General features: G+C 33.9%; 1 protein-coding gene across 4 annotated transcripts in view; it reads right to left on the bottom strand.

The window, feature by feature from the left end:
- Positions 1-26,833, bottom strand: part of LOC140669318 (uncharacterized) — a 235,773-nt gene that overhangs the window by 28,906 nt on the left and 180,034 nt on the right. For 2 of the 4 annotated variants that reach the window (XM_072899050.1, XM_072899042.1), the window contains exon 6: positions 10,313-10,369. The exons of the other annotated variants lie outside the window; for them this stretch is intronic. In XM_072899050.1, the coding sequence (XP_072755151.1) occupies positions 10,313-10,369 (57 nt within the window). The remainder of the gene's footprint in view (positions 1-10,312; positions 10,370-26,833) is intronic. 4 annotated transcript variants of the gene reach the window in all.

Genomic DNA, 26,833 nt, shown 5'->3' with positions numbered 1-26,833 from the left:
TATAGAGTAAACTAGGGTATGATGGCCATAGGCTGTAATTTTTTCAATAATCGCTACATAGCGCGCTTTTTTAGTCATTATCAAAGATAATTGATATTTACAGTAGTTTATGTGCATACATTAGTCAAAATAACCATATTGTGAATCTGATATCATATTCTTACTTTTGACTACCTGCAAAGTTTTTCATTTGTCCATCAAAAATTGTTATAACATCGAATAAATTACAGTTAAGCTATCGTAATCGACGTTAGATATATTATAAAGATATGTAAATTGTTACATGACCTATAGTTTTTATTTTCGTTTTCACTATTTTTTTATAAATTCTATGGCCATCTTTTCCTTAAAAGTTGGGCAAGATGGCCAAATGCTTATGTTGTACTATTTTGACAATATAAAATTTCTATGAAATATTTTCCTTTGAATTTCGATAATATTACGTAATTGAAGCTTCAGGGAAGATAATATGTCAAACTGTCATTATTAAAAAATAACAAAAATAAAAGTATGTTTTTTGCATTTAAAAAAAATTATGGCCATCTTACGCGAGTTTACCCTATGGAAGAGGATCGATTCTCTGTAGATCATAAAATTGGCTTGCAACACGGGCAATGATCAGCTACGATTAGTCAACATTGGTAAAGCATCGCTTTTCTCGAAGTCGATGCGGTGGCATGGAACACTCACCAGCTCCAACTCCAGCTTGCTTACGTCGTAATATCCCTTGTAATACTTGAACCACATTTCTCACTGATCACTGTGCGTCTGGATGAGCATACGCATCGCGCATTACATTCACCGGAATGATAACCCTCGAGGTTACCTCTTCCTCTCCTTTTTTTCTCTCTCTCTCTCTCTCTCTCTCTCTCTCTCTCTCTCTCTGCGTCTCTCAACGTCTTGCGAATAAATTCTTATTATATAGCATCGAGAGTATCTCCGAACACGGTGGTACTCGGCGTCCGTTCTCCGGCGCTCTATTGGAGAGCGAACTGCTATAACTTCCGTAGCCTTCCTTTCGCGATGCGATGCGCGTCGCGCGTTACATCGCGGCCGATCCCGATGAAAGAGTTCACTGTTCTGCTCGGCGATCCGCGTCCGTATCGAAGACGAAGATAAATATACGGAGCGTGAGACGCGGACAGCGCGAGATGAACCAAGAGAAAGAAAGTGAAAGAAAGGGAGGAGAGGAGACAGGGGAAAGTGCTAGAGAGAGAGAGAGACAGGGAAGAGAGACCAGCGTGTGGTACGATGCACTCGAGGACCTTTGAGAGACTGTACGCCTCGGCGCGGCCAAGAGGCCAAGTATAGACGAGCATGCATCGTGTAGGTGCGTATTAGATGTGTATGCGTGTGTATGTGCATGAGTTTTCCATGTCGTAAATGTGAATGCCGATGTGCGTGAGTGCGTGCGAGCTCACAGCCCACTAGACTTAATTAGCCGTCTCATCACTGGGGACCCCCCTTCTTTTTTTTCCTAGCCACGTGCGATTTCACGGCGCGAGAACCGCGACGAGAACCGGAGTTCTTTGTATCGTGCAAGCCGAGAGTATCTTAAAAAAGCGCGATGAAACGCACGAAAGAAACGACTTTCCAGACTTGTCACTTGAGAAGTGGATCCTTATGCGCTCAACGCATGCCTGTTTTATGAAGGATGTATATATGCGGTATGCGCCTTCTAAAATGAAACTTCTTCTAGAAATATCCTACAGTTCCATAAAAGTATCATATACGCGAAGCGTATTTAAAGTGTCACGTTGAATGTTAAAAATTGATGAAATTAATTAGCGAATATGTACTAATAATCTATGGAACATATATAACACTAATCATCAATCTATTATTTGTATTTAAATTTTACGACATGTATTTATATCTTAAATAGCGATGCAATTGAAGATAAAAAGCGCCATATGAAAATGTATAATGAATAATGTAATGAATAATTATCTCGAATAAGGAAAATACATAAAAATCAAATGTTAATGTAGTGTACAAAAGAATATGAAATGATATAAGTACACTAATGTTTCATAAGTAAAAGCCTAGAAAAATTAGTATGCATTGAATGACTTCATGGACACGCGAATAAAGATAGCACAACCCTATTAGCACTATTAACTTATCTCTGTAAGCTCTAGATAGATAATCGAATAACATGTCGGTAAACACACAGTCACGATGCTTCGTTAATCAACTTCTAACGAGTGACACGAACGAACTTCAGCTACAAGGCTACGGAATCGTGTCGAGGTGAACGACATTCCGAGGCGATTTTACGAAACTGTGAATCGAAAAATTTTTATGCACCGTGCTCGTCGTAAAACATGACGATATTTCAGTCATATCGTGCCAAGATCCCGTGGTATGCAGATTTAAGCTGTCTGGGAAGTTATATAATATACACATTGATGTTAATTTGCTATCCATATAAGGACATAACATCAGCATATAAATCTGATAATTCGACTCTTGAAAATATTACGAGTACATTACATGATGTATTACAACGTGACGGAAAAACGCATATTATTAAATAAATTTCGAATTATTTGCGAATTTATATATAATTATTTCTATATTAAACTCGCGTAAAATGTTAAAGTCAGTGTTTGCATAATTAATTTCCATTAAAATTTTTTTTATAAATAGCACATTATAAACACTCTCACAAGGATAAAAGTTGTAACCCAATGTAACGAACGATAACCTTTGTCATTTCTCCGAGCGATATTATCACATTAATTATTACAGTATGTATATATAAATGAAGGAATTCACTGATTTACTTCTGACTCACTTTTGTTGACTCGCTTCCATTAAAAATTTAATGACGATCATAAAAAAAACAATTTATATACAATTCAAAAATTTCTGTATTTTAAATAATAATATAAATAACGGATAATATGTAAATGTGAAAACCTAAATAATTTAAATAATTTAAATTAAATTGTCAAAATGTTTATGGAACGAATTCTTTGGACAGAATTTTAAATGAGATATAAGAAGACACGTCGGGAGATACGTACACAAATAAATAAAACAAGAAGAATTTTGCTTCGCGGCCGTCATAAATGTGAAGTCAAGTTCATTGTCACGTACGAGTATGGTAGAGCCAGCTTCTCTCTCTCTCTCTCTCTCTCTCTCTCGCCGCTTCTCGCTCAATCGGAATCAAATCGTCCGCATCCACCGACGATTCATTCATTTACCCCTCGTCTTGAAATTTATGAACGAATAGTCGCTACGTCATTAATCATCGCGCTCGCATTCGCGTTCGTTTATTCCAAAAAAGCCGCGCGCGTATTTCTACGGTCGTGCGTATTGATTTATGGGTCGGTCTCGTATCACTTGTACAACTTGTTTCGTCCTTTTCTACGCACCGCGGTACAGAGATTCCGCGATTGCATCCGTGCAATTATAGAACGACTCGTGCGTTTCAGCGAGAGCATACTCGCGTCCCTTGACGCCCGAATCAATTTCAATGCGGACCGAGTGGCCCTCTTAATCGACCGTGTGGTCTTCGCATTCGCGAGATACGCCCTCGTTAATCATTGCCGCTCTTAATTTAACAACGAGATCTATACGTTCTCGAAACATGTAAATTGATTTCTTCCATAAGGGCACGCTGGAAGACGCATAAGTGTCACAGTCGCGAGTGCAGAAGCGAAGAAACTATAGCATGAAGCACGTTCTGAGATTTATTCCGAGAATTGTCTTACGCTTAATATTTCCAGAATTTATGATGATGACGCGCATACAATTTTCCGGCAATCTGCGAGAAAGAATTAATATACTTTTATGCTATTGTATTTAAAATATACATTCCTTTTATGATAATCATATTAGAAAACTGGTCTATACACAGAAAAAAAGAATATTCTTATTTTGACAATATCTTTATGGTTTCAAAATGTAAATCTTGCAAAATACAAAAATATTTTTTATTTTGATTTAAGATACAAAATAGCGTCGTGGCAGTAGGTAACGTGAGAAGGTTTTTTTTCCGAGGAGGTAAACGGTGTGCAGGGTAACAATCTCCAGACAGTACCTAGAGGGGTGAAAAAATTTTTTTCATAATCTACATTAGTTTTTCTTTGAAAGTATACCTTAAAACCCTGAAAAACTCTACTTTGATTGCTTTATTAGTAGTGGAGAAAAAAATTCCTAAAAAAGCCTCATTTTTCAGCACGTCTGAGTAGTATAACCCCTTAAACAAAGAAAATTTGCTTGGATCAAGACATTTTGTATAGTTCAACTAAGAAAAATATATTCTCGTTTAAGAATAATTTTTTTGAATGGAGAGGAAAAAATGTTGAATAGAAAATAACACATGGTCAAATCGAAGATTATAATTTTCTTAGAGTTGAAATTATTATTTTATTCTCGAAATGACAATCGTAGTATTGAAATAAGATTATAATATTGTTAAAATTTAAGATTTTCAAATTCTTGCAAGAAGATTATAAATTGTTGCGTAGGTATATATGACATAACAATGAACGCGTTCATATGAGTAGGGTAGTAAACTCGGGTAAGATGGCCATAGTTTTTTAAAATGCAAAAAACATACTTTTATTTTTGTTATTTTTTTAATAGTACTTGGCATATTATCTTTCACTGAAGCTTAAATTACGTAATATTATCGAAATTGAAAGGAAAATATTTAATAGAAATTTTATATTATCAAAATAGTACAACGTAAGATATGTCTGACGTTGATTACGATAGCTTAACTGTAATTTATTGGACGAATGAAAAACTTTGCAGGTAATCAAAAGTAAAAATATGATATAAGATTGACAATATCGTTATTTCGAACAATGTATGCACATAAACTACTGTAAATATCGATTAAAAAAGCGCACTATGTAGCGATTATTGAAAAAATTACAGCCTATGGCCATCATACCCTAGTTTATCCTATATAAGTTTTGATTTAACACTTACTTTTTTTCTGTGTAGTAATGTAATATTTTCACTTTCGTAAATACTATTTTTTATGGTCGCGACTACTGCACAAATATTCTCGTCTAACACTTATAATTAATGTATGCAGGAATCGATTTAAAGCCAATTGCCTATTCGCAATATAACTGCGCGTGACCGTCGCGCTCTCATTAATCAATACTGGTTCTAAACGAAAAATCGGTAGATTCATTTTATGTAAGAAAAGCGTACTTATAATTAGACAAATACAGTTTCGTGTCTTACAACGCTCGCTCTCGAGAGCGAGATGCGACCAGCGACGTTCTCGTCGCGTCACACATTTTCTGATTTACGGGCAAGAAGATCGCGTGCAGTTTTAAGATTGTATCTATCTTTTTTAACGATACGCATCGCATTCGTGTGCAATCGCTAAGCGCGATTGCTTCGTGCAAATACATATATATATATATATATATATATATATATATATATATATACAGCTTAAATAGCCGTATAGCCGCGCGATGATTGCGCGACGCCACGAATCATTCTGAATCAATGGCGAATATACCTAGCGTTTTATAACTCGACGCGAAATTTATGAAACCTGTTCTCATTAATCGATATTACGCTCCGATTCAAGAAATGCCCGCAAACAGATGCTCGCGATTACTGCATACGCGGTTGAAATTAACCGTGGCAAATTGCGAATTTACGACACACGCATTCAAACAGTCTGAAAAGTCATCGCGAATTACTTTAATTACTCAAAGTACCGTGCTGAGGCACGTTTAACCAACTCTTTAAGTGTCCTTGTTCATTTCACTTATATATATATATATATATATATATATAAAATTAAATTTATAGAATTTTCTCCTTTCGAGAAAGTTAGAGATACGCTTCTAATTATCGTAATGTTTCTTCCTCTTCATACACACGGTAGCAAATTAACGATACTATATTTACCGATGCGTTATCAATCGCTCCAACGCCTATCAACGACCATCTTTCTCGGTCTCATTCTAAAAGCGCAACACGACTCTTGCGGTATCGACCATTGAAATCGCACTGACAACAAATCATCTCGAATCAATCCCCTCCCGAGAGCGATTTCATTATCCCCGGGTATTGATATGGTCGGGTCTCGCGCGCGAAACGCGTACGCAGCGTGCTCTCATTAATCAAGAGCGGCTTATAGCTAGTTGGATCGCGAGCGGGACTCATTCTTCGTTGAAAAGAACGTTGCGCTCGCATAATTGCCTAGCTCTCGAGCAGGCCGACGCGGCATAATTTCGATTTCCATACGGGTGTGGTACACGACGACGATGAAAGAAGCGCGTCCTTGCGGATGCTCCTCGCGAGATACGAGAGAGAAGAGGATTATCCCGCACGTCCGGCGATTCCTGATTTATGAGCCGAGCGCCAAGTTTTCAAAACTTATCTATCTCCCCCTTCTATCCTCCCCTCCTTCCTTCCCTTCTTCTCTCGTACGTACCGGCCGCAATTATTGCGCCGAAGGACCCTTTCTCTCTCTCTCTCTCTCTCTCTCTCTCTCTCTCTCTCTCTCTCTCTCTCTCTCTCTCTCTCTCTCTCTCTCTCTCTCTCTACGTGTTCAATTGCATCTTTCAACAGGCCGCGCGCGTTCGTATCCAAATGGCTCTCCCCCTATAACTTCATTTTTCCACCTTCATTTTTTACCGCGGTCGTAGCTCAGGATGAACCGGACTCAAGCTAGTTTTCCTTTATCCTTCTTCTAACATCGCTTGATACCCGCTCGATACTCGTAACAACGATGCTTAGAGCAATGACTTGCAACTGATTAATAAGATTCAGTATAAGTCTTTATGTATATAAAAAAAAGTGTAACGATATTAATTTTTTTAATAAATCAAAATTATATACAGATTATTCTTGTTTTTGTAACATCAAGGGCTAAGCTTGTCGAAATTATAAAAATTGTTTATAATATCCATTTACTAGAATATCGTGGAATACATCTTTAATTAATTTTATATAAATCTTTATCTATGTATTCTATATAAAAAATGTTACGATATTAATTTTTCAATAAATAAAAACTATGTACATATTATTTTTGCAATTTTCATAACATTAAAGGCTGAGCTCCAAATTATAAAAATTTATTATACATTCATTTATTAGAATGTCATGGAATATACATATCTCTAATTAATTTTATATAAATCTTTATCTATATTACTCTTTATATATATATATATATATATATATATATATATATATATATATATATATATAAAATGTTACTATATTAATTTTCTCAATAAATTAAAACTATATTCAGTATAAGTCTTTATGTATATAAAAAAAGTGTTAGGATATTAATTTTTTTAATAAATCAAAATTATATACAGATTATTCTTGTTATAGTGTTTTTGTAACATCAAGGACTAAGCTTATCCAAATTATAAAAATTGCCTATAATATCCATTTACTAGAATGTCGTGGAATATATCTTTAATTAATTTTATATAAATCTTTATCTATATACTCTTTATGTATGTTATATATGTATAAAATGTTACGATATTAATTTTCTCAATAAATCAAAGCTATATACATATTATTTTTGCATTTTTCATAACATCAAAGACTGAGCTCCAAATTATAAAAATTGATTATACATTCATTTATTAGAATATCACGGAATATATCTCTAATTAATTTTATATAAATCTTCATTTTAATATAATTTTGAAAGTTGAAATTGTGTTCAACGTATATGCAAATGTACACGTACTTGTATATTATTATTTATCTTGTATCGCACAAATGAGCAGAAAATCGATGTATAACAAGAAAAGTGCAGAAATGTTGATGTTCCTCGATGTTGCAGTCGAAGGAGCAGTAAATCGTTTAATTCCAAATAATGTTACAGATGTAACGAAGTGTGCGTACGCGCGCGCACGCGCGCGCGTGTGTGTGTGTGCAATGCGTGCGATTAGCAATGCAAATCAGACGCGGATTTGTCGGAGCATTTAATTAATACGAATGGTATAAAATGCGTCGCGACGCGCGTTGCTGGAAGCACGGAATGACGTGGCGTTGTTGCAACAGTCGCGCGTGCAGAAGAACCTGCTCCGAGGCAAGGGAGATCGAGGAGCAAACACGTTTGCAAAATTAATGGGACTCTACAACTCTACAAGAAGCAACGAAGTCAATAGCATCGTTTAGAAAATACCCTCATAGGCGCACGATCGATCGTCAAGTATCAACTCTTGCGTGATCTCAAAGAAATCGACTAATAGTCGATAACCCCCTACTCGCGTTATTCCCTCCAGCCGATGCCTATTGCGTGAATACGCTTCTCTCTCGTTGCGTAATATGTATATAAGACTGCCTATATATATAGTCTTAAAATATACACTCTGCGATACAAACGAGATCTCGCGCAGATGTAGAACGCGTGCCCTAAAATATTCGAATCAGTATTGAAAGCTTGTTGCAAAGTCGTTTAACGAATCAGGTGATCAGTTTGATTAATTCTGCACAATCTGCAAGTCTAAAAACTGGTTTTACTAATTTAAAATCGATAATTTTAATCGACAATTTTAACCAATTTCTTAGCAGTTTTGTAATGTTCTAAGATAAAATAAATAGTATTAAATTAATCGATCCGTTGGTAAAATAAATCTTCACAATCAAATAAATGCAGTTTTTTAATGCACATATTATTATATTATATTGACAATCATAATCTTTTCGATTCAAGTTTTATAAAATTTAAAAATTTTCTACATAAAAGTATTAATGTTTTTTTTTTATTTTCAAGTCTCATCAAATTATTAAATAATAATATATATAATCTTAAAATTATATATATACACATATAATATATTAAAATATTCTCAGATTAATCAGAAAGTATAACATACTTTTACAATGTTTACAGATTAGAGATTGATTTATTTAATTGCAATTATATTGACAATCATAATCTTTTCGATTTAAGTTTTATGAAATTAAAAAATTTTCCACATAAAAGTATTAACCATAATGTATTTTTTTTCAAGTGTAAGTCATCAAACTATTAAATAATAATTCAAGTTTAATTACTGCTTTAAATGCTTAGTTGGCATAAATTACATTAAACTTTATCATGCGCGCGCCTGGCATAATAATCGAGGAGAATGAAAGGGTTACTTACGATCAACATGATGATCGAATGGAACAGTGCAATCCACTCTTAAGACGAATCGTTTCAACGACGATCGATTTGCGATCACTCTCGATCAATTTCTATTCTTGACGTTCTATCTCTAATGCCCCATTAAAGCATGTGAGGTAATCGAGGATAAGTGCGAGTGGCCATTGATGCGACGGAACGCTTTGCAAATCGCTTTCGCGATCGAGACGAATACCGCAAAGTGGCCTCTCTTTCTCGTTTTCGATCGACGCGTTCTACGATCGACCGTGATCGAAGGAGAATAAATCGCAAATCGATGACTAGCTGAAATAGTTAGGATACTCGGCTGTGTTTCTCATTTCCTCTTCCTTCGACACCTCGATTTCGATTCGTTAAGCAAAGCCGCGTGAGTGCATGATGATGCGACTGCGTGCATTTTCCTACCACCAGATGAATCATGGGTCAATAAACTGCGAAACCATTCGCCAGAATAATGACGATCGATTCTCGCGAATAGCTGACTTGACACATGCGAGAGTGTTATTTTTTTGCCTACTCACATCAATTGTCAATCTTTCCCGAACGTGACAATGATTTGCTTTACAATGATAAAGTAATGATCGATTGGAAAATTCTATTTGTATTATGTTCTCGAAATGCAAGAGTTCTATAGCGGAAAGATAACTTTTGAAAACAAAATTGATTGTTTCTCATAATTTCGTGCAATTGCGAGCACGCAAAGTTTAGTTCAATTTTCCACTCACTAGCGATGGACAAACATACCTTTCTGAATCTTTAATAAATACGGTTTTTTTTTTAAATCATGTAAACATGTCTAATAAGTAGAAAATTAGCTCAGTATAATTAGTGTACTACGCCGAATGAAAGTCAAATATTTTACCACACATCGATGAATTGTATGTTTCAAAAAATTAACTATTTCTTCTATTTTTAGGATTTACAGTTAAAAAATGTACATTTAAAAAAGCCGGGATTATAATTTTAAATATAATCATAATTCTTCAGAGATCTTTTCAAATCAAGATTAATAATAGTGTAAAAAATATAATTTATGCATGTTTATAAATAAAGCAATAACGAATAATATTTTTTCAAATAAATATTTATATAAACGCGCTTTTCTCTTGAGATTTTTTTCGTTTCTTTGACTGTTATCAATAATTCTTTATATCAAGGTTTTACTTTTTTACTTACCACCATACGATCGTAATTAATAAAAGACCAAGAAATATAGATACAACAGCAGCTTACCTGCAACAAAAAAAACAAAACTCACATTATTTTTATTCGATTATTGATTAATGAAATAGATGTCTAAATTATGACTATCTGCATACCAAAATTATCCTCAACATTTTTCGTAAAATCCAACTTGAGTAAGTATACGTGTAAAGTTTAACGAGTTTCGCTTCTAGCGTTACTTAACATCACAAAAGGACTAGTAAATTGCCGATACTTCAGATCTATTATAAAACATTTATAAAAAGAAAAGAATCTTGCGCACAAGAAACTTTGAAGGAACACTACTCTGTTCGATAACTAGAGGTCTATATGATAGATTTTCCTTGAATGATAAGATAAAAAGTCAAACGTTATTATCACATAATCTTAAACTCTTCGTCGCGTATTACATTTTCAGTAATAACTACTACAATCATATCATCTATCATTTTTAAATTTACTCTCACATTTCCTATTTTATTTTATCATTCTTTTTCAGTATTATATAGAATATTATTTTTAAGCTCTCTATATTTGTGTTATAATTTTCTCACAATCAGTATATGTCGTTTGACAGAATAAATCCATATATTTGATTTTTCTTTTATATCTTTTATATAGGAACTAATGCATCCATACAAGAAGCTCTTTGAATATTTAATAAAGAAGAGCCAACGAAATTTTTTGAAAACTTCAACATTCTTAAGACTTGTATAAGAGTACTTTAAAGTTGTCAAAATGATTTAAATTCTTGAAATATTTTCCAAACTTCTTCGCTTTAAAGAGATTCGAGACTTTCGTCATATGTATACGAAATGATCCGAAGCGCTCGTTAGTTAGTCACTACTTCGTGGCCGAGTGGATATAGACGATTCTGCGCATCCTTTCGTTAAACGTTACCCGCGCGAAAATCACTTCGCGATGTGTGTAACACACGTCGGGGATTTCAATAAATAAGACCCGTAGGCATTCTCCGGCCCGACGTCGGCTGTAAAGAGCCGATAAGATCGGTAGCTAAATAATCACCTTGACTGTTACGGTCGTGATGCACATTTTCATCACGCGCGTGTGAGTAACACGTACGCACATGTACGCGCGCGCGCGCGCGCACGCACGCATGGAACGCAGAGATAGAAGGGGGAAGGAGGGAAGAGGAAGAGTTAACGAAAAATCGCGTTTATATACGCTCTATAGCACCGGTCGAGATTTATCAGCCACTTATCGCGACGTACGCCAGAATCACACTGACTTTTTAGATGCCTGACTGTGCTTGCGACATCTGGTAAAGAGGCGAGCTCGAGGAGGAATGAGCTCTTACTCGATTGGACCTTTCGAGACTTTTCTCTGCTCGAGTCAGCCCTACGTGGGTTCTCATTTCTAATCCGGACACAGACCGTGCTTCTTCATTCATCCGATTGGAATTTTGAAATATACACATTATCTTGATGAAATATTTTTTTTTCATATATTTCTTCAAATTTTTTAATAACTGAGTTTTTAGTTGACATTTATTTGTATATATTAACGTATAATATATTACAAATCGATAATTTTATATTTCTATATAAAATAACATTTAAAATGAGCAAAACTCTATGTACGTAAAATGTGTGCAACATATAAATAATATATGTTACAAACAATAGAAAACTGATAAAAATGTTTTCAATTAATTTTTTTAATACGCCATTACATTTTTTTATTCAAAATAATTTTAAAATTTTAGTATTTAGTCTTACATTATTATATATTTCTATGCTATTAATTTTTCTTTTTTAGGTATGATACATATATGCAATGATGTAATATATAGCGAACAATGTGAGAAAATAATATATATGTAAATGGCGTGAATAAATCATAAATGTTATAACTGGAAACAAATATAAATTAGTCGCCCATCAGCTGTATCGATTTAAAGGTTTCGTATTTAATAGCTTTGCGATACTGGAGTAAATATTTGCTGGAGCCATGTGAGCAAACAGGCCCAAATCACAGTGGTCGGTTTGTTCTTGAGCGCCCTTTCACGGTTCTCAACCACAACGGTTCGTCAATTCGCTCGCGGGCGATGCAGCCGCTCGCGAAATCCGCATTGCCCGTTTTTGTTGCATTCCGCGAGCGCATAACGGAACGTAACACCGCCAGCAATCGACAGATCACCGTTAAAGCTTAAAGTACATATACGTTTATGTATGCGCGGCGTAATTAGCGATGTCTTTAATCGGGTCAGTTACACACGTCGTCGCAATGTCCGCGAATGCAATGGAATATGTGCAACGTAGCGTTTCGCTAAAGTGAAATTTACTGACCGCAGAAATTATTTCGCTTATCGCGAACAAGAATAAAAATAAACTAATAATTTTGTTACAATTCAACGCAATCGCGGCAATTAATATGAGTTTAATTTATGCGTTTAAGAAACCAAATCAGAGCATCTTCCAAGATTATTTTATTTATTTTTTATTTTTTGAGAAATATAATAAACATTTGAAAACTCTTAAAAACCTAAATCCATTCTGTAATCTTTGAGTATCGTTTTTAATAGCAGGAATAAATTTTTCAACTTGGCAAATTTGCTTTATTTATAAATCGAAGAGAGAACCTCTGAGAGACTGCTGCTTTATATGTGGCCACCTAGTGGAAGGTGAGTACCGTACAAGTCGGAAAAATCAACGATTTTCCCATCCATTCCATCTACATATGTGAAGTGTTTAAACAGTTGTTACCGACAACCATTTATTTCACGCGGCTATTATCGATTTCTAAATGTAAATTAATTATATCTCTCGGCTTCCGGGTATTCTCCTTATTTTATGCAACATACAATGAGTCGGGCATTCACATGCAAATCATTTTTCTAGGTTTTTAAATACTAGCATCGTTACGTTGCTTATCGTAGATCTAATTGTTTAGATATACAATAGCACATACGTACATCGTAGCTGACAAAGATTCTTAAGCATAATGATAATGATATGTGTATATTATATAATCTCGTTAGTAAATATTTTTCACATAAAGCAATGTGATTCAATTGTTTTTAGACAAGTCTCAAATTTCTTATTTTTTGAATACTTTCTACTGTCGAAAGTCTATTATTTATAAATTAGTATCATTATCATCATTTCCTTTCTCATACTTTATTTATCGTAGACACTGCAGTTCACAATTTCCTCCAAATAATCTTTATCGTCTCTCGAACTAGACCGTATGCAAGAGAGTTTCGATTTATAAAAAAAAAAAAAATTAAAAAGACATAAACGAAATTTACGCCCACATATGCCATCGCGTAGATATTTTCGAAAGATAAAATCTTTTTTCGACAAAGATCCCGGAGTCTCTACGGCCTAAAATCAACTCACGCGTGAGGGAAGAGCATAAAGTATACAACGAATTTTACGATAATTTTTATAGGTTCTTCTAGTGACATCAAGAGCGTGCATTTTGCCTTGCCTCTCGACTGCCGCGTGTCATGGAGATACGTTTTGTAACGTCCTTTCGGATAACGATAGAGAAAAAAAATGAAAGAAAGAGAGACATTCCAGTTCGACAGAATGGAGTTTAAAAGCTTTTCTCCATTCTACCTTTTCTCTCCTCTCTCAAGCTCGTAAAACGCAACACAGCATCATTTATATCTGTGGTCGTATTACTGAATTCTTGGAATAACATTGATTCCATAGCGGAAAAGTCTTTGTGAAGCCAGAAAAAAAGTATTAGAATAAAAACATTCAATTTAATAGCTGCGTTAGAAATTTTTACACGTGTTAAAACCGCCCTGCATCTGGCTTCCGTATTTTTAGAAATAAATAAAAATCATTAAGTAAATATATAAAGATAGTACTTTGACACTTCAAGTTACAATTGTGCGTTAGACATAATATTATTTATTATTTTCATGTCTCTTTTATAAAAAAAACCTTGTCACAAATTATTTATTATTATTTATTTTTAATTTGTTTTTTTTTTTTTTATTGTAATAGGATAACGTATATATGTGAGTTTTGATTTGTCAGTACTTTTTCCATTTCGTTTCTATATCGCTTTGGACAATAAATCAAATGAAAACGTCAAATGTTACGTACAAACTGCCTACGTGATCCCAAGTCACGCCATCCCAAGTTTTAATGCTCCACCCGAAAAAGAAATCCCTTTGAAGGCTCGATCTTCAGCTTGGAAATACGAGACATCGCAGTGAACCAGTCCATCGAACTCAATTCATCGTCGTGCCAGTTTAGATTTCGATGCCAGCAAGCGTTGATACTTTTAATCCCTCTTGGACCGAACAGGCTCTCGTCTTCGGGAATCCTAAGATTATCTCCCTCGCGGTCATATCATGATTTATAAAAGATTGCGTTCACGGGAAACTCAATTTTACTCTCGTCACGAGCGCACTTCGAGAATTTAAACGATAGATGTAGGAAACGCGGAAAATAAAACTGAAGAAAATTCCGAGGATATTGTTATTTTGATGACAAATCTGACATTGATTCTTGTCAAGATTTATGATTTAAAAATTCTTTAAATATATAAGAATAAAAAGATTATTATTTTCATAGAGATAACTTGTAATTCCTCGTTAAAAAAAAAAAAAATAGTGCTGACATAAAAATGTATGTTACATTAGAATAATGCAATATAAAATTAGGTTTAAAAAATATCTCGTATATTTAATGTAATTATGAATATAATACGTAGCATATAATTTCTCTAGACTTCAGTAATATGTATTATCTACATGTAAATTAGAATTCACGAGATAATCTAATTAGATATCAAATAAAAACATGCTCGTAATGTTAATATAGGGCCACTGTTGCATTCTTGCCGCCCATTTAAAGAGCGAGCGAGCAAAAAGGCGCGACAAGACATATCTCTCTCACACATACACACATATACACGCACGCACAAAGAGAGTTTGCAATAGTTTAAATTCATTACGCCCGTCCCAAGTGGAAATCAGACGGGGTGGCGAGAGGGGGATCGCGAAGAGGTATCCTATTATCACGGCACGTTATCGTTAAGCAAATTTATGATCCGAGCTTATAATCGTCCGACTTCATCCGTGTGTCGATTTATCACCTTTAAGTCCGTAATTACAGCTCGATTGTTTCTCTCCCGGATACTCCTTTACCCTTCAATCGACTGTCTGGCCCTATCTACGCAATGAAACCGCGACGCGCCTTGTTGCAGCGCGAATTATGCATCAGTTGCAATGCATAAAGGGAGAATCATGTATATAAGTATGTATGTAAAAAAAACTTTGTTCCTTCCTCGAGTATTTTTTCCAAAGATTTACAAAAGTTGTGCGAATAAAATCCAAATAGTATCGATTTATTTTATCAAAAATATATTTAGTAAATTAAAATTATATTTCTCAAACGACGATAGTCGATCCGACTATCGTTCGAAAATAAGATGAAAAGAAAAGAAAAATGTTTAAATGAATTTAAGCGGTGGCGCGCATATTAATGTTACGGCAACGATGCCTTAAGCGAAGTAACGGATGGGGGGAAAGAAAAATGAGGCACAGCGCGCGCGATGTTGCATAATGCGGGTGCAACGGCTGTGATAGATAAGCTATGCGGCATGGGTTAATTCGTGGATTCATCACGGAGGATCTGGCGGACAGGGTCCGCCGCACCACGCCCGGACTATGGTCGAGAGAGGATCATCGACGCGGGCACCCGAGGCGAGCCTCTCGTGCCGTGCCTCTAATCTTAATTATTGCGTGAGCCTTGAGCCGTCACGAATACTTCTACAAAGAACCGTATCTACTATATCTCTTGAACTAATTTTCGTCAATATATCACCGTAAAACGATAATAACATATGCTGCAGGATCTTCATGAATTTTTACATTATATATCTTAAATGTTTTAGATAAAAAAGAAACATATCTATAAATATACATTGCTGTTTATAAATTATTATGTGCATGTATGTACATTTTTATATACATTCTACATAAAAAAAATATCTAAAATACACATGGTCCTTTCGCTATATTATTTTATAATTTCCCGGTACCTCAGCGACATATATTCAAAAGCAAAGAAGATACAAAGGAGGAATTATTCTGGAGGATCTTCATGAATTTTTACATTATATCTTTAATGTGTGTTTTAGATAAAAAAGAAATATATCTATAAATATACATTGCTGTTTATAAATTATTATGTGCATGTATGTACATTTTTATACACATTCTACATAAAAAAAATATCTAAAATACACATTATAATTTCCCGGTACCTCAGCGACATATATCCAAAGACAAAGAAGAAATGAAGTAAAAGTAAAGTTATAAATGAATAAGAATAGGCGTATAAGCTGCAATTTATATCACTCGCTACGTTCAATTATGTTACTGCGATACTCTCGAATTAAAGTTCGTTGAATCCATACGTTAAATTGATAAAGTCGCGAAGAAGTAAGATACAGACTGTATGATATGGGCATTTCGTATAACGTATCCGAGGGGGAACACCATTCCCTCCTGAGGCAAAGCTGTAAGAGAATGGCTTTATTCTTAATTATTGTCTGAGCCTTGAGCCGTCACGAAGATACATATGTATGCATCTGATTATCGTACTAACATCCACTCGTGGCACATTATGATAATATAATTCAAGAAGGTAAACGACATGAAACAGTACAGGTAAAAAAAATCATTTACCCATTCATAACCGCGAAACAATGAAAACCTAACCATAATCTCACGTCTCAGAATGTATATAGTAAATTATATTAAACAAAATATTTCACAAAATGTTGTACGCGGAGCTTTATAATATTTGATTAACTCACACATTTCGCTGGTGTTATACTGCTTTTCATTATTATTTTACATGTAAATTAAGATTAATATTATTTTAATTTATGACCAAAATCTATTAGGGTCTGTATAAATTTCACATATCTCTATTCCGAGTATGGAAAAATTACCATATTGCTATGTTAAAAATTGTATCTTGATTAGAAAAGACCGGATAAGATACACGCCGAAAGCGTTTATCGTAATTTCCTTAATGCTTATTCGGAGATTTCTGAGCTCGTCACGTAACATCTAAACGAGCTGCGACTCTCATTCCCGAGCCTGATCTTTAAAAGGAGGATCATCGAAGGAGACACCCGAGGCGCAAGCTATCTCGTGCTGCTGCTGCTGCTGCTGCTGCTGCTGCGGCAAACCGTCTGCATACTCTTAATTATTATCCTCGAGCCCTCACGAAAGCACACGCGCGCCAGCGTGCACCCGACATTTAAATTTAAATTTGCAACACAGTCTCTCGCAGAGAGCCGCACCACGGCCGTAATATCGTCGCGATGGTGCTCTTATTTGCACAAGTACTCTATAAATGAGGAGAATAATTACGCGATGTCAACACTATCATAAGACCGAGTTCTTGCCAAGTCGAGACAACTTTGCAGCACACTTTCATATCGCGAAATTATTGCTACTTAGAAATAATCGTTGCAATATTCGTTGCTTTAAATACGAGGTTCTTTAGAAAGTATGGAGAGAGATTGAATTCAGTTTTAATTAAATATTTTCATAAATCTATAAATTACGAAGAGGAGAAGACACTGTTGAGTTATTTTATCATGATTTGTTCCATAAAAATCGATTCAAAAGGAAAGTATCGTGTCATGTAAACGCAATTCTCGATGATATGCGGTAGCACAATTTTAGTTTGACGTCTCGATAGCTGGAACAGTTACGCAGTACCTCGGATAACTGACACGAGCATAAAGACTCGTTTTGTATGACTCCTTCTCGTGTGAGTGCGTGCAAGCCTTCAATAGAGCGTACTGTGTTCCGATTCTCTTTTGGAATGCAGAAATCACTCTGACCCGCAACATCGCCCGCACACTTGTTACTACAGACGAAGAGAACTCGTAGCTTTATAACTATAAATAAATACACGTGGCTTTTTTTTTAAAAGATCGTATCAAGATCCTTCACCCTCAACTGTAATAAGCACATGAGCACGTGAGATCAAATCAGTATCTATACAAGCACGCCATTTTTCCGTTAATTCATTTCGCGTTACCTCGATTTAACATTTATTTTTTTCTCAATTCATCAAAATAGAATGAAAACTTTTCTCCAACTTGCTAACATATATAATATTCATTATCAAGATTAAAGTAATAATCTGTCATTTTAATGAAAGGGAGATTATGATAAGAAGCTGTAAATGGTTTTGTATTCAAAATAATTTTTCTAGTGGAATCACGATACAGGGCTCGTACTTCCTATTTTTTTTATTATAGAGAAAATTAGGAATTTTTTTATGAAAAAAGAGGAAGTTGATTTAATTGATGAAAAAGTCACACACACACACACATATATATATATATATAAATCAAAGAACTTTAAAATAATAAAATTAATGTATTATTTTAGAAATAGTATTTATTATTGGGAATAAACGACAGAATTTTAGTTATACAATTTTAATAAAATCTATATTGGATTTATTAACGTTTTAACGTTTTACATAACTGTTTATAAAACTGATAAAAATACGTTTCTTTACTTTAACGATATACAATGCAATAGATATCTAGAAATGCTACAATTTACATATCACAGAATGACACGTACACACTGCTCGTTATTCAAATTACATTTATTTAATAAGAAGAGAAGACGAGATAAGAAAAATAAACGAAAAGTAAAAAATTAAAAATGATATATTTATAAAATAACTAATTAAATAATTTAAAATATGATAACTCATATTATATTACTCAATACATATGGTAAATGTAAATTTATTTTTTTATAATTATTTTTATAATTTATTTTTTTTTATCTTTGGCATATATGTATATATATTATATTGTATTAGCATTAGGTAGAGGCACGTTTTCAAAATAATTATTTTTTATTACTTATTCTTTAATTATTTTTAGACCTTAAGCCTTTTGTTTACTTCAGTCTCAATAAGTTGAGATTTTCTTTTTTGTGATGTACTTTTTCTCTCAATTTTGATTCTTTGTTCTTTTTCTTTATTTCTGAGATTTTCTAGACTCGATATCAATTCTTGAAAAACTATTTTGCTGATCATGGATTTAGCTGAATCAATATTGCTTGCATCGATTTTTAAGACAAATGTGCTGATCGTGTTAATTATAGAGGAAATAGAGGAAAATCATAGATTTTAGAGGAAAAAAGGGGAGAGCGATAAAAAAAGAGGAAAAAGAGGAGATAGGGGAAAGAGTACGAACCCTGACGATAGGAGAAATGGGAAACTATTTTCATTCTCTTATTCCGTCTGATCAATCACGAGCTTGATAGCTCCTCTAATCTGATCGGTCACTTTTCGATTTTAAAGCGTGCTTCCGTCTCCACGGTTGTTTCGCACGAGCGATTGAGCGTGTCCGTTTTGCTCCCTCGTTTCGCTCGCAAAACATGGGCAAGCGCCTCTTTCGCCCTTTTCTCTCGCAGCCGCGCCGCGTTTTCTCGTTACGGCAGACAAAAAAACGATAACGTCTCTTCAAAACCTGTCTGTGACAAGTATCCATTGACGTACTAATATCACGCCACTAATACAATGCTAGTGAGGCTGAGCCGCGTCATGACGATGCAACTGTATGCATCCTGCACAATTTTGCAAATGTATTAAATTAATAGAGATCGACTTGGATGCCGTTAGCCGGTATACTTTTGTTATGCTAAATTGTTAATCGTACGCATCTACGCTTCGCGGTTTGTTAGACAACGCAATTAAGCAAACGCATTCCGCTACACGGAATATTACAAAATATCACGCTCGCGTGTTCTATTACAATATCGTTAATGTAACAAAAATTTCTGAAAAAAGATAAAAAGCAATTTAATTATTATGACAACACCGTGAAAATTAAAATATTAATTATTGGATGAAATGCTTGAAAACTTTTACGATATAATGAAATAATAATCAATAATTTACCAAAATTAATACCCTTGAAATAAACCAAATAACCACTGTAACTAGTAATTTATCAGCGCGATATCATAGTTAAAAAAGCATATTTTTTATTAACGTATAATATTATAAAAAAATTAAAAAATTTTAATTTTTTATGGTTTTTAACATCTATGCATTAATTAATAAATCTATTATAATATCTATTATAATATTACTCAATGTAACAAAAATTTCTGAAAAGAGATAAAAGGCAATTTAATTATTATGAGACAAACACCGTGTGAATGAAAATATTAATTATTGGATGAAATGCTTGAAAACTCTTAGGATATAATGAAATAATAATCAATAATTTATCAAAATTAATTCTCCTGAAATAAACAAATAAACACTGTAACTAATAATTTATTAGCGCGATATCATAATTAAAAAAGCATATTTTTTATTAATGTATATCATGAAAAAATTAAAAAATTTTAAATTTTTTATGGTTTTTAATATCTATGCATTAATTAATAAATCTATTATAATATCTATTATAATATTACTTACGTCCCAGTATCAAAAATGTTACGTAAGTATGAAACATATTTTAAAATCTCAGTCAACTGATTATAAAATAACGAGGGCAATGTTGATGTAACTTGAAAGAAAATTCAGCACGGCAGGTCACGAATAATAGGAACAATTGGTTAAACTAGTTTTGCCGCGGTGACAAACATGTTATGTAATTTATTGGGTTAATAACGTTACATCGCGAGTGAGTGTATCGGCCTCTCGCAACGATGGCCTAGTATAAATTGCGTGATTTTCTTATTGGCAACGAAGATGATTAACCTGTTTCACGAGTGCAGAAACTGGTTGTCGTAATCTCCAGTATGTTATAGAAATATCTTGAAGTATAATTTTGAAATGCGTAATTTCTTCCGCGTAAACTCCCTCTTTCAACTAACTTTGAAATGAATATTTTAAATTGAATAGATAATACTGCATAATATAGGGTGTCCCAATCGGACCGTTCTAATTTCAAATTATGATAATAAATTACTGCAGCATTATATTATATTGTTTCTGGTTTCATAGTTTGAGTGTCCAATTTTTGAAGGAAATTTTTGGCTCTCCAAGTCAGGTAACAGTGATGACAAATGGTTTCCAACGTAGAGAAAGCACAAGTCGTTTGATGATACGCGGAATTCGGCCCGAAATTGACTGTGCAACAGCTTGAAGAGCTAGATTAAAAATTTTCTTCAAAATTTGGACAGTTAGCCTTTCATTCTAGGAACAATACAAATATAACGCTGTATTAATTTATTATTATCACAATTGGAAATTAAGATGTTTCATGGGACACCCTATATTATGCAGAATAACAAGCCATTATTTTAGCTAAATTAAAAAAAATGTAACTTAAATCTGTCAAATAAAGACTTAAATAAATACCTGGCATTATCTCAATTGTTTTCATTACTCGCATTATTGAAAGCTATCGAAAACAAAATAATGATATTAAATAATGATGCAAAATTATTCTTTTCCTTTGCCATTGCAAACTGAAGTAAATACGGCACGCAAGAACGAGCTAGAAATCGCGAGTTAAAACGTTGAAATATGGAGCCCATATCTTCATGTTTCGCAGTTCTGCTAAGCTGCAGCCTGGACAGGTAGTAGCGAGAAAAGAAGAAAAATGGTAAAAGTACTTGGCGCTGTCAAATAATTCTTCGCCGTTGATCGTTCCTCGCACATTTTACCGCGTGCACTTGTATAATGTGCTTTTGCTATACTTCGCCGCTTGTGCAACTCTGCCGTTACACCGCCCATAGTACCGTTTCGCGAGAGCATCGTCCAGAATCGTGTAATTCGCAAGAAATTCACAATATTACATCATTACAAAAAATAATATGTAGAAAGATCGCAACAGCATCAAAACATAGACGTAAACTTGTGTTGTATCAAAATTCTCTTATTGTTAGAGATGTATACTTTGTAGAATCTTTAAACCAAGAAAATATATATATATATATATATATATATATATATATCTGGAATAATAATATAAAATTATTTTTTTAAAAATACAAAATTATTTTTTGAGAAAAACATACGAAACGCAAATAAAACGGCACTAATAAATTCCAGTTAATCTATCGCCTGTTTTATGATACCGATACTTTTTAATCGTGAAATGCAATTCGATCTAATCCAATGCATAATAAATAATGCTGCAAACGAAAAAATTAACTAGAAAGCGATAATGGTTGAACGAAGTTCATTTTACGATGGGACATTACTCAAGAGTAGTTTAGTAATAGCAATTAATTAATCGCTACGATATATACGAGCCTGTTGGTGTTGTTTTTATTAAACTCGAAATCGTGTATAGAAGGGAATAAATGCCAGAAAGACTGGCGTTTATAATCGATAGAAAACGAGCTCTATGCCACATAACATGTAATCGTCTTTGTATCGTGTATCGTGTGTTCAACGGTAATCGTAGTAATAGCAAATAAATGGCTACGATCGGTGATTACGTTGTCAGTAGTCTAAATCTGATGTAAGATATGTATCAAGTTTTATATATTTATATCTAACGTTTTAATTACATTTAATTAATTGTAAGATATATGATTGTATGACAAATTTTCAATTTAATATTGCAAATTTTATATATCAATAATTTGAACGCATGTGTAAATAAAAGAAAAAAAAAAAAAAAAAAAAAATATTACGCACTGTTCGCGACACATGCAAGTAAAACGTGTTTCAACTCATTGAAATTCACTCTGGCATCGTTTGTACATGAATTATGCATATGTACTTTTCTTCTCACAACTCTCTCTACTTCAGTAAATCGATTCGTAGCTGAGAAGCGCGACTCATTTCGCCTTTATTCTCATTTCCATCTTCGAGAGAGACTTTTCGCTCGTTGGCGAAGATTGGTTGGTCTCTTCTGGGTTCTCCACCACCTCTTCTTCCTTTCTTCGTTCGGCCTGTTCTGTTGAACGGCTTTCAGTTCTGCTGCATCGAGACCACGGTTCTTTCTTTCTTCTACCGTCTCTTCGAATTCCTCCCATCCCCTACCCCCCATCATTCCACCCTTCGGCAAATCTTCTCTTCCGCCTTCTTCTCTTTGGCGCGTTGTCTCGCTCAACTTTGTTATTTCTTACACGCGCGATGATACGGCACACGATTGCAAACTCCTTCCTGGTCCCTCTCGAGATATATATTCTTCATCGGTTCTTTCTTAAATTCTTGCGGCTTGGTATTAAGAGTTGCACAAGGGAAAAGGGACACGTGATTTGCGCATCGACGCAATGACTCGCGGAATTACAGGGAGCGATATTTGGGTTGCGCTTCTTACTTGCATTCAAAAGAACGACCCGAATATGGTTCCCTGTAATTCTGCCAGTAATGATTCTCATAACAATGTTCGGTATAAACAACACGTAACACAATATCATTATTATCATTTGAAAAAGTTAGTATATCAATTATTAATTAGTAACGTAAAGGCTCTATAAAATTATAATAATAAGTATAAAATATTTGGCATTACAATAATATGTGAATATACAAAGGTAACTTATGACAAGATTGAGTTTTGTTGTAACATCGCATCTATTTATAAAATTTAAATTATTGAATTTAATGTTATAATATCATGTTAACAATTCTTGGTGAACGTTTCCATCAGATTTTTCTGACCCTCTTCAGCGCATAAATGAAGTTAGTAAATTGAATAAACTATGTTAGTAAATTAAATAAATTATGTTGAAATCATTTACAATATGTAGGTAGGGTAAACTCGGGTAAGAAGGCCATAGGTTTTTAAACTGCAAAAAAAATATACTTTTATTTTTGTTATTTTTTAATAGTGTTTGGCATATTATCTCCCTGAAGCTTAAATTACGTAATATTATCGAAATTAAAAGGAAAATATTTCATAGAAATTTTATATTATCAAAATAGTACAACATAAGCATTGGCCATCTTATCCAACTTTTAAGGAGAAGATGACCATTGGGGCGGAAAGATGGCCCTAATATTTATAAAAAAATAGTGAAAACAAAAATAAAAATTATATGTCATGTAACAATTTACATATCTTTATAATATGTCTAACGTCGATTACGATAGCTTGACTGTAATTTATTCGACGTTACAACAGTTTTTAGTGGACAAGTGAAAAACTTTGCAGGTAGTCAAAAGTAAAAATATAATATAAGATTCACAATATCGTTATTTCGAATAATGTGTGCATATAAACTGTAAATATCGATTATCTTTGATAATGACTAAAAAAGCGCACTATGTAGCGATTATTGAAAAAATTACAGCCTATGGCCGTCTTTTCCGTATGGCCATCATACCCTAGTTTACCCCATCGCATAATGTTGTATTGGGAAAATATTCCACTTGCGTATGGAAAGATCTATGAAGTTTTTTGTGACTGTCGTTATTATATTGATTAGTGATTCCTCATGGTGTGTTGACAATAGTGCGCACTTCCCTGGTTCGTTGGCCAGTAGTTGTAGTCTAATATGTAAACTTGTGTCGTCTACTGAGTCGAAATTTGAATGATATTATAACTTTAAATTCAATAATTTTAATTTTATAAATAGATGCGATGTTACTACAAAACTCAATCTTGTCACAAGTTACCTTTTGTATATTCACATATTATTGCTCTAATGCCAAATACTTATTATTATATCAATTATATTGATATTAATTTTCCTTTTTATTTCTTCGTGAATTTATTTATTAATTAATCATCAATTATCAGCCAACATTGTAAAAATAACAAAAATCATTTTTTATCATAAATTTTATAAAATTCTATGGCATTTTTTTAAGCATCTTAAAGTTATAACGCGACAAAATGGTTGTTTAAGCTTCGATACGCGTTATATTATTACCGTTATAATTCCTGTGCGTATATCATCTATTTCTCGGTATCTTCTGCAAACGTATCAAAAGAAACTCGAAACGCAGCGATATCAGTCTTATCTAAGAGAACTTTGATTGCGAAGTGGATACTTAAGGTAGGTGGTCGAAGATAACGAAGGGAAAGCCGGTGTAAAGTTGCCGAAATGGAAAAACTGAGAAGGCTACGTGTTCGTTTCATAGATCATTCGTGCAACCCCATCGTTATACTAAGAAGCGAACTATCGCTACGTGTCACCTGACACTCGATCGTATGATGACTTCGAAAAAGACACCTATTGTTTCCGGTCACGAATGTTTGACAAATCCTCGGGTGGTAAAAACAAATTTAGCCGCACAAAGCCTAAGCTCGACATTTCTTTTTTGTCTTCGATCACGTACGAAACTATAGAAAAAATCAATGCAAATAAATTCATGGAATTTTTCTTCATTTTCTTTATTTTCAAAAGCGAGTCATTAATATATTGTCTCAAAACCTCAAAGGATATTTCTGTAAATGTAAAAATGAAACAAGGGGACATTTTTTTAAATAAAATCTTTTTAAACAAATTTTCTTGTCAATCGATAACAATAAGCTCAATTGTGTTTCTATAAATATTTTATCCTTCGATTCTTCGTTTTTTTTTTTTTTTTTTTTTTTTCTTTTTTTTTCGAAACTTCTAATCGCTCCGAGACACGTAGTGTAGAGGAAAATGATGACGAAACACAAATTGCTTCGGCAAAATGCGCACGCGACGAGATGATTTCCAGCTGTGCACGATAGAAAATTTACAATCCAATTATTCACTTACACTTTCCGGAGAACGTGCGCACGCATAAATCGAACGTAGAACATTACCTCCCGTACGTGACCGACCGACCGACCATCCGGTAGTTCCCGATGGGATAACGACAGTGCGTAACCAATGTTGGAGAAATCCCGACGCACAGGACGAGAGAAGGATGCGTTTGCCGAGAAAATCAGTGCGATTCTGGTTGCAACGAACGGCAATGCGAGTGCATGGCTGTGCCATGCGGTTTTTACGTACAAACTCGTAAAGGAAGAAGGGAAAAAATCAAGTTTAGCCTTTCTTTCTTCCGACGCTTTTAAAATCTCTCGCAACATTCCCGACCGAGTGCTCTATCCGAAAAATTCTGTAAAATATAGCGCACTCTCTTGAAACGCTACTGCTTCCAGCAGCTTTAAATACAGCTAAGACTCGTTCGTGACGAGAGCAACTCTTCAGAAATCGACTCGAATTAACCCGTAATTAGTTCGCGATTCTACTATGAGATTTAAGATCGCAAATCTGGCGACGACAAGCTTCAAAAAATCAATATTAATTTTGCTGTCGGTCATTTATAAATGGATATCAATTCAGGGTGAATACTAAAATTCTGTAAAAAATTCCCTGAGAATTCCAAAATCTTCCAGGTATTTTTGTTCAAAATTCCAGGTAAAATTAAAATATTTTTAGATACAATTTTAAAATAAGCTTATTTATTTTAGCGTATCATATCTTGATATAAACAAAAAACATATATTTTAAGCAGATTTTAAACTTAAAATATTTTGAATTTTTATAAAAAATTTTTTAAATAAGTACTTCTATGACATTTTTTTAAATTCTCTGAATCCTAACGAAATTCC

The sequence above is a fragment of the Anoplolepis gracilipes genome, chromosome 1 (assembly GCF_047496725.1).
Source record: "Anoplolepis gracilipes chromosome 1, ASM4749672v1, whole genome shotgun sequence".
Classification (NCBI taxonomy): Eukaryota; Metazoa; Arthropoda; class Insecta; order Hymenoptera; family Formicidae; genus Anoplolepis; species Anoplolepis gracilipes.
Note: the sequence above shows the minus strand (reverse complement) of the source record. Positions and strands in the feature narration are given on the sequence as shown.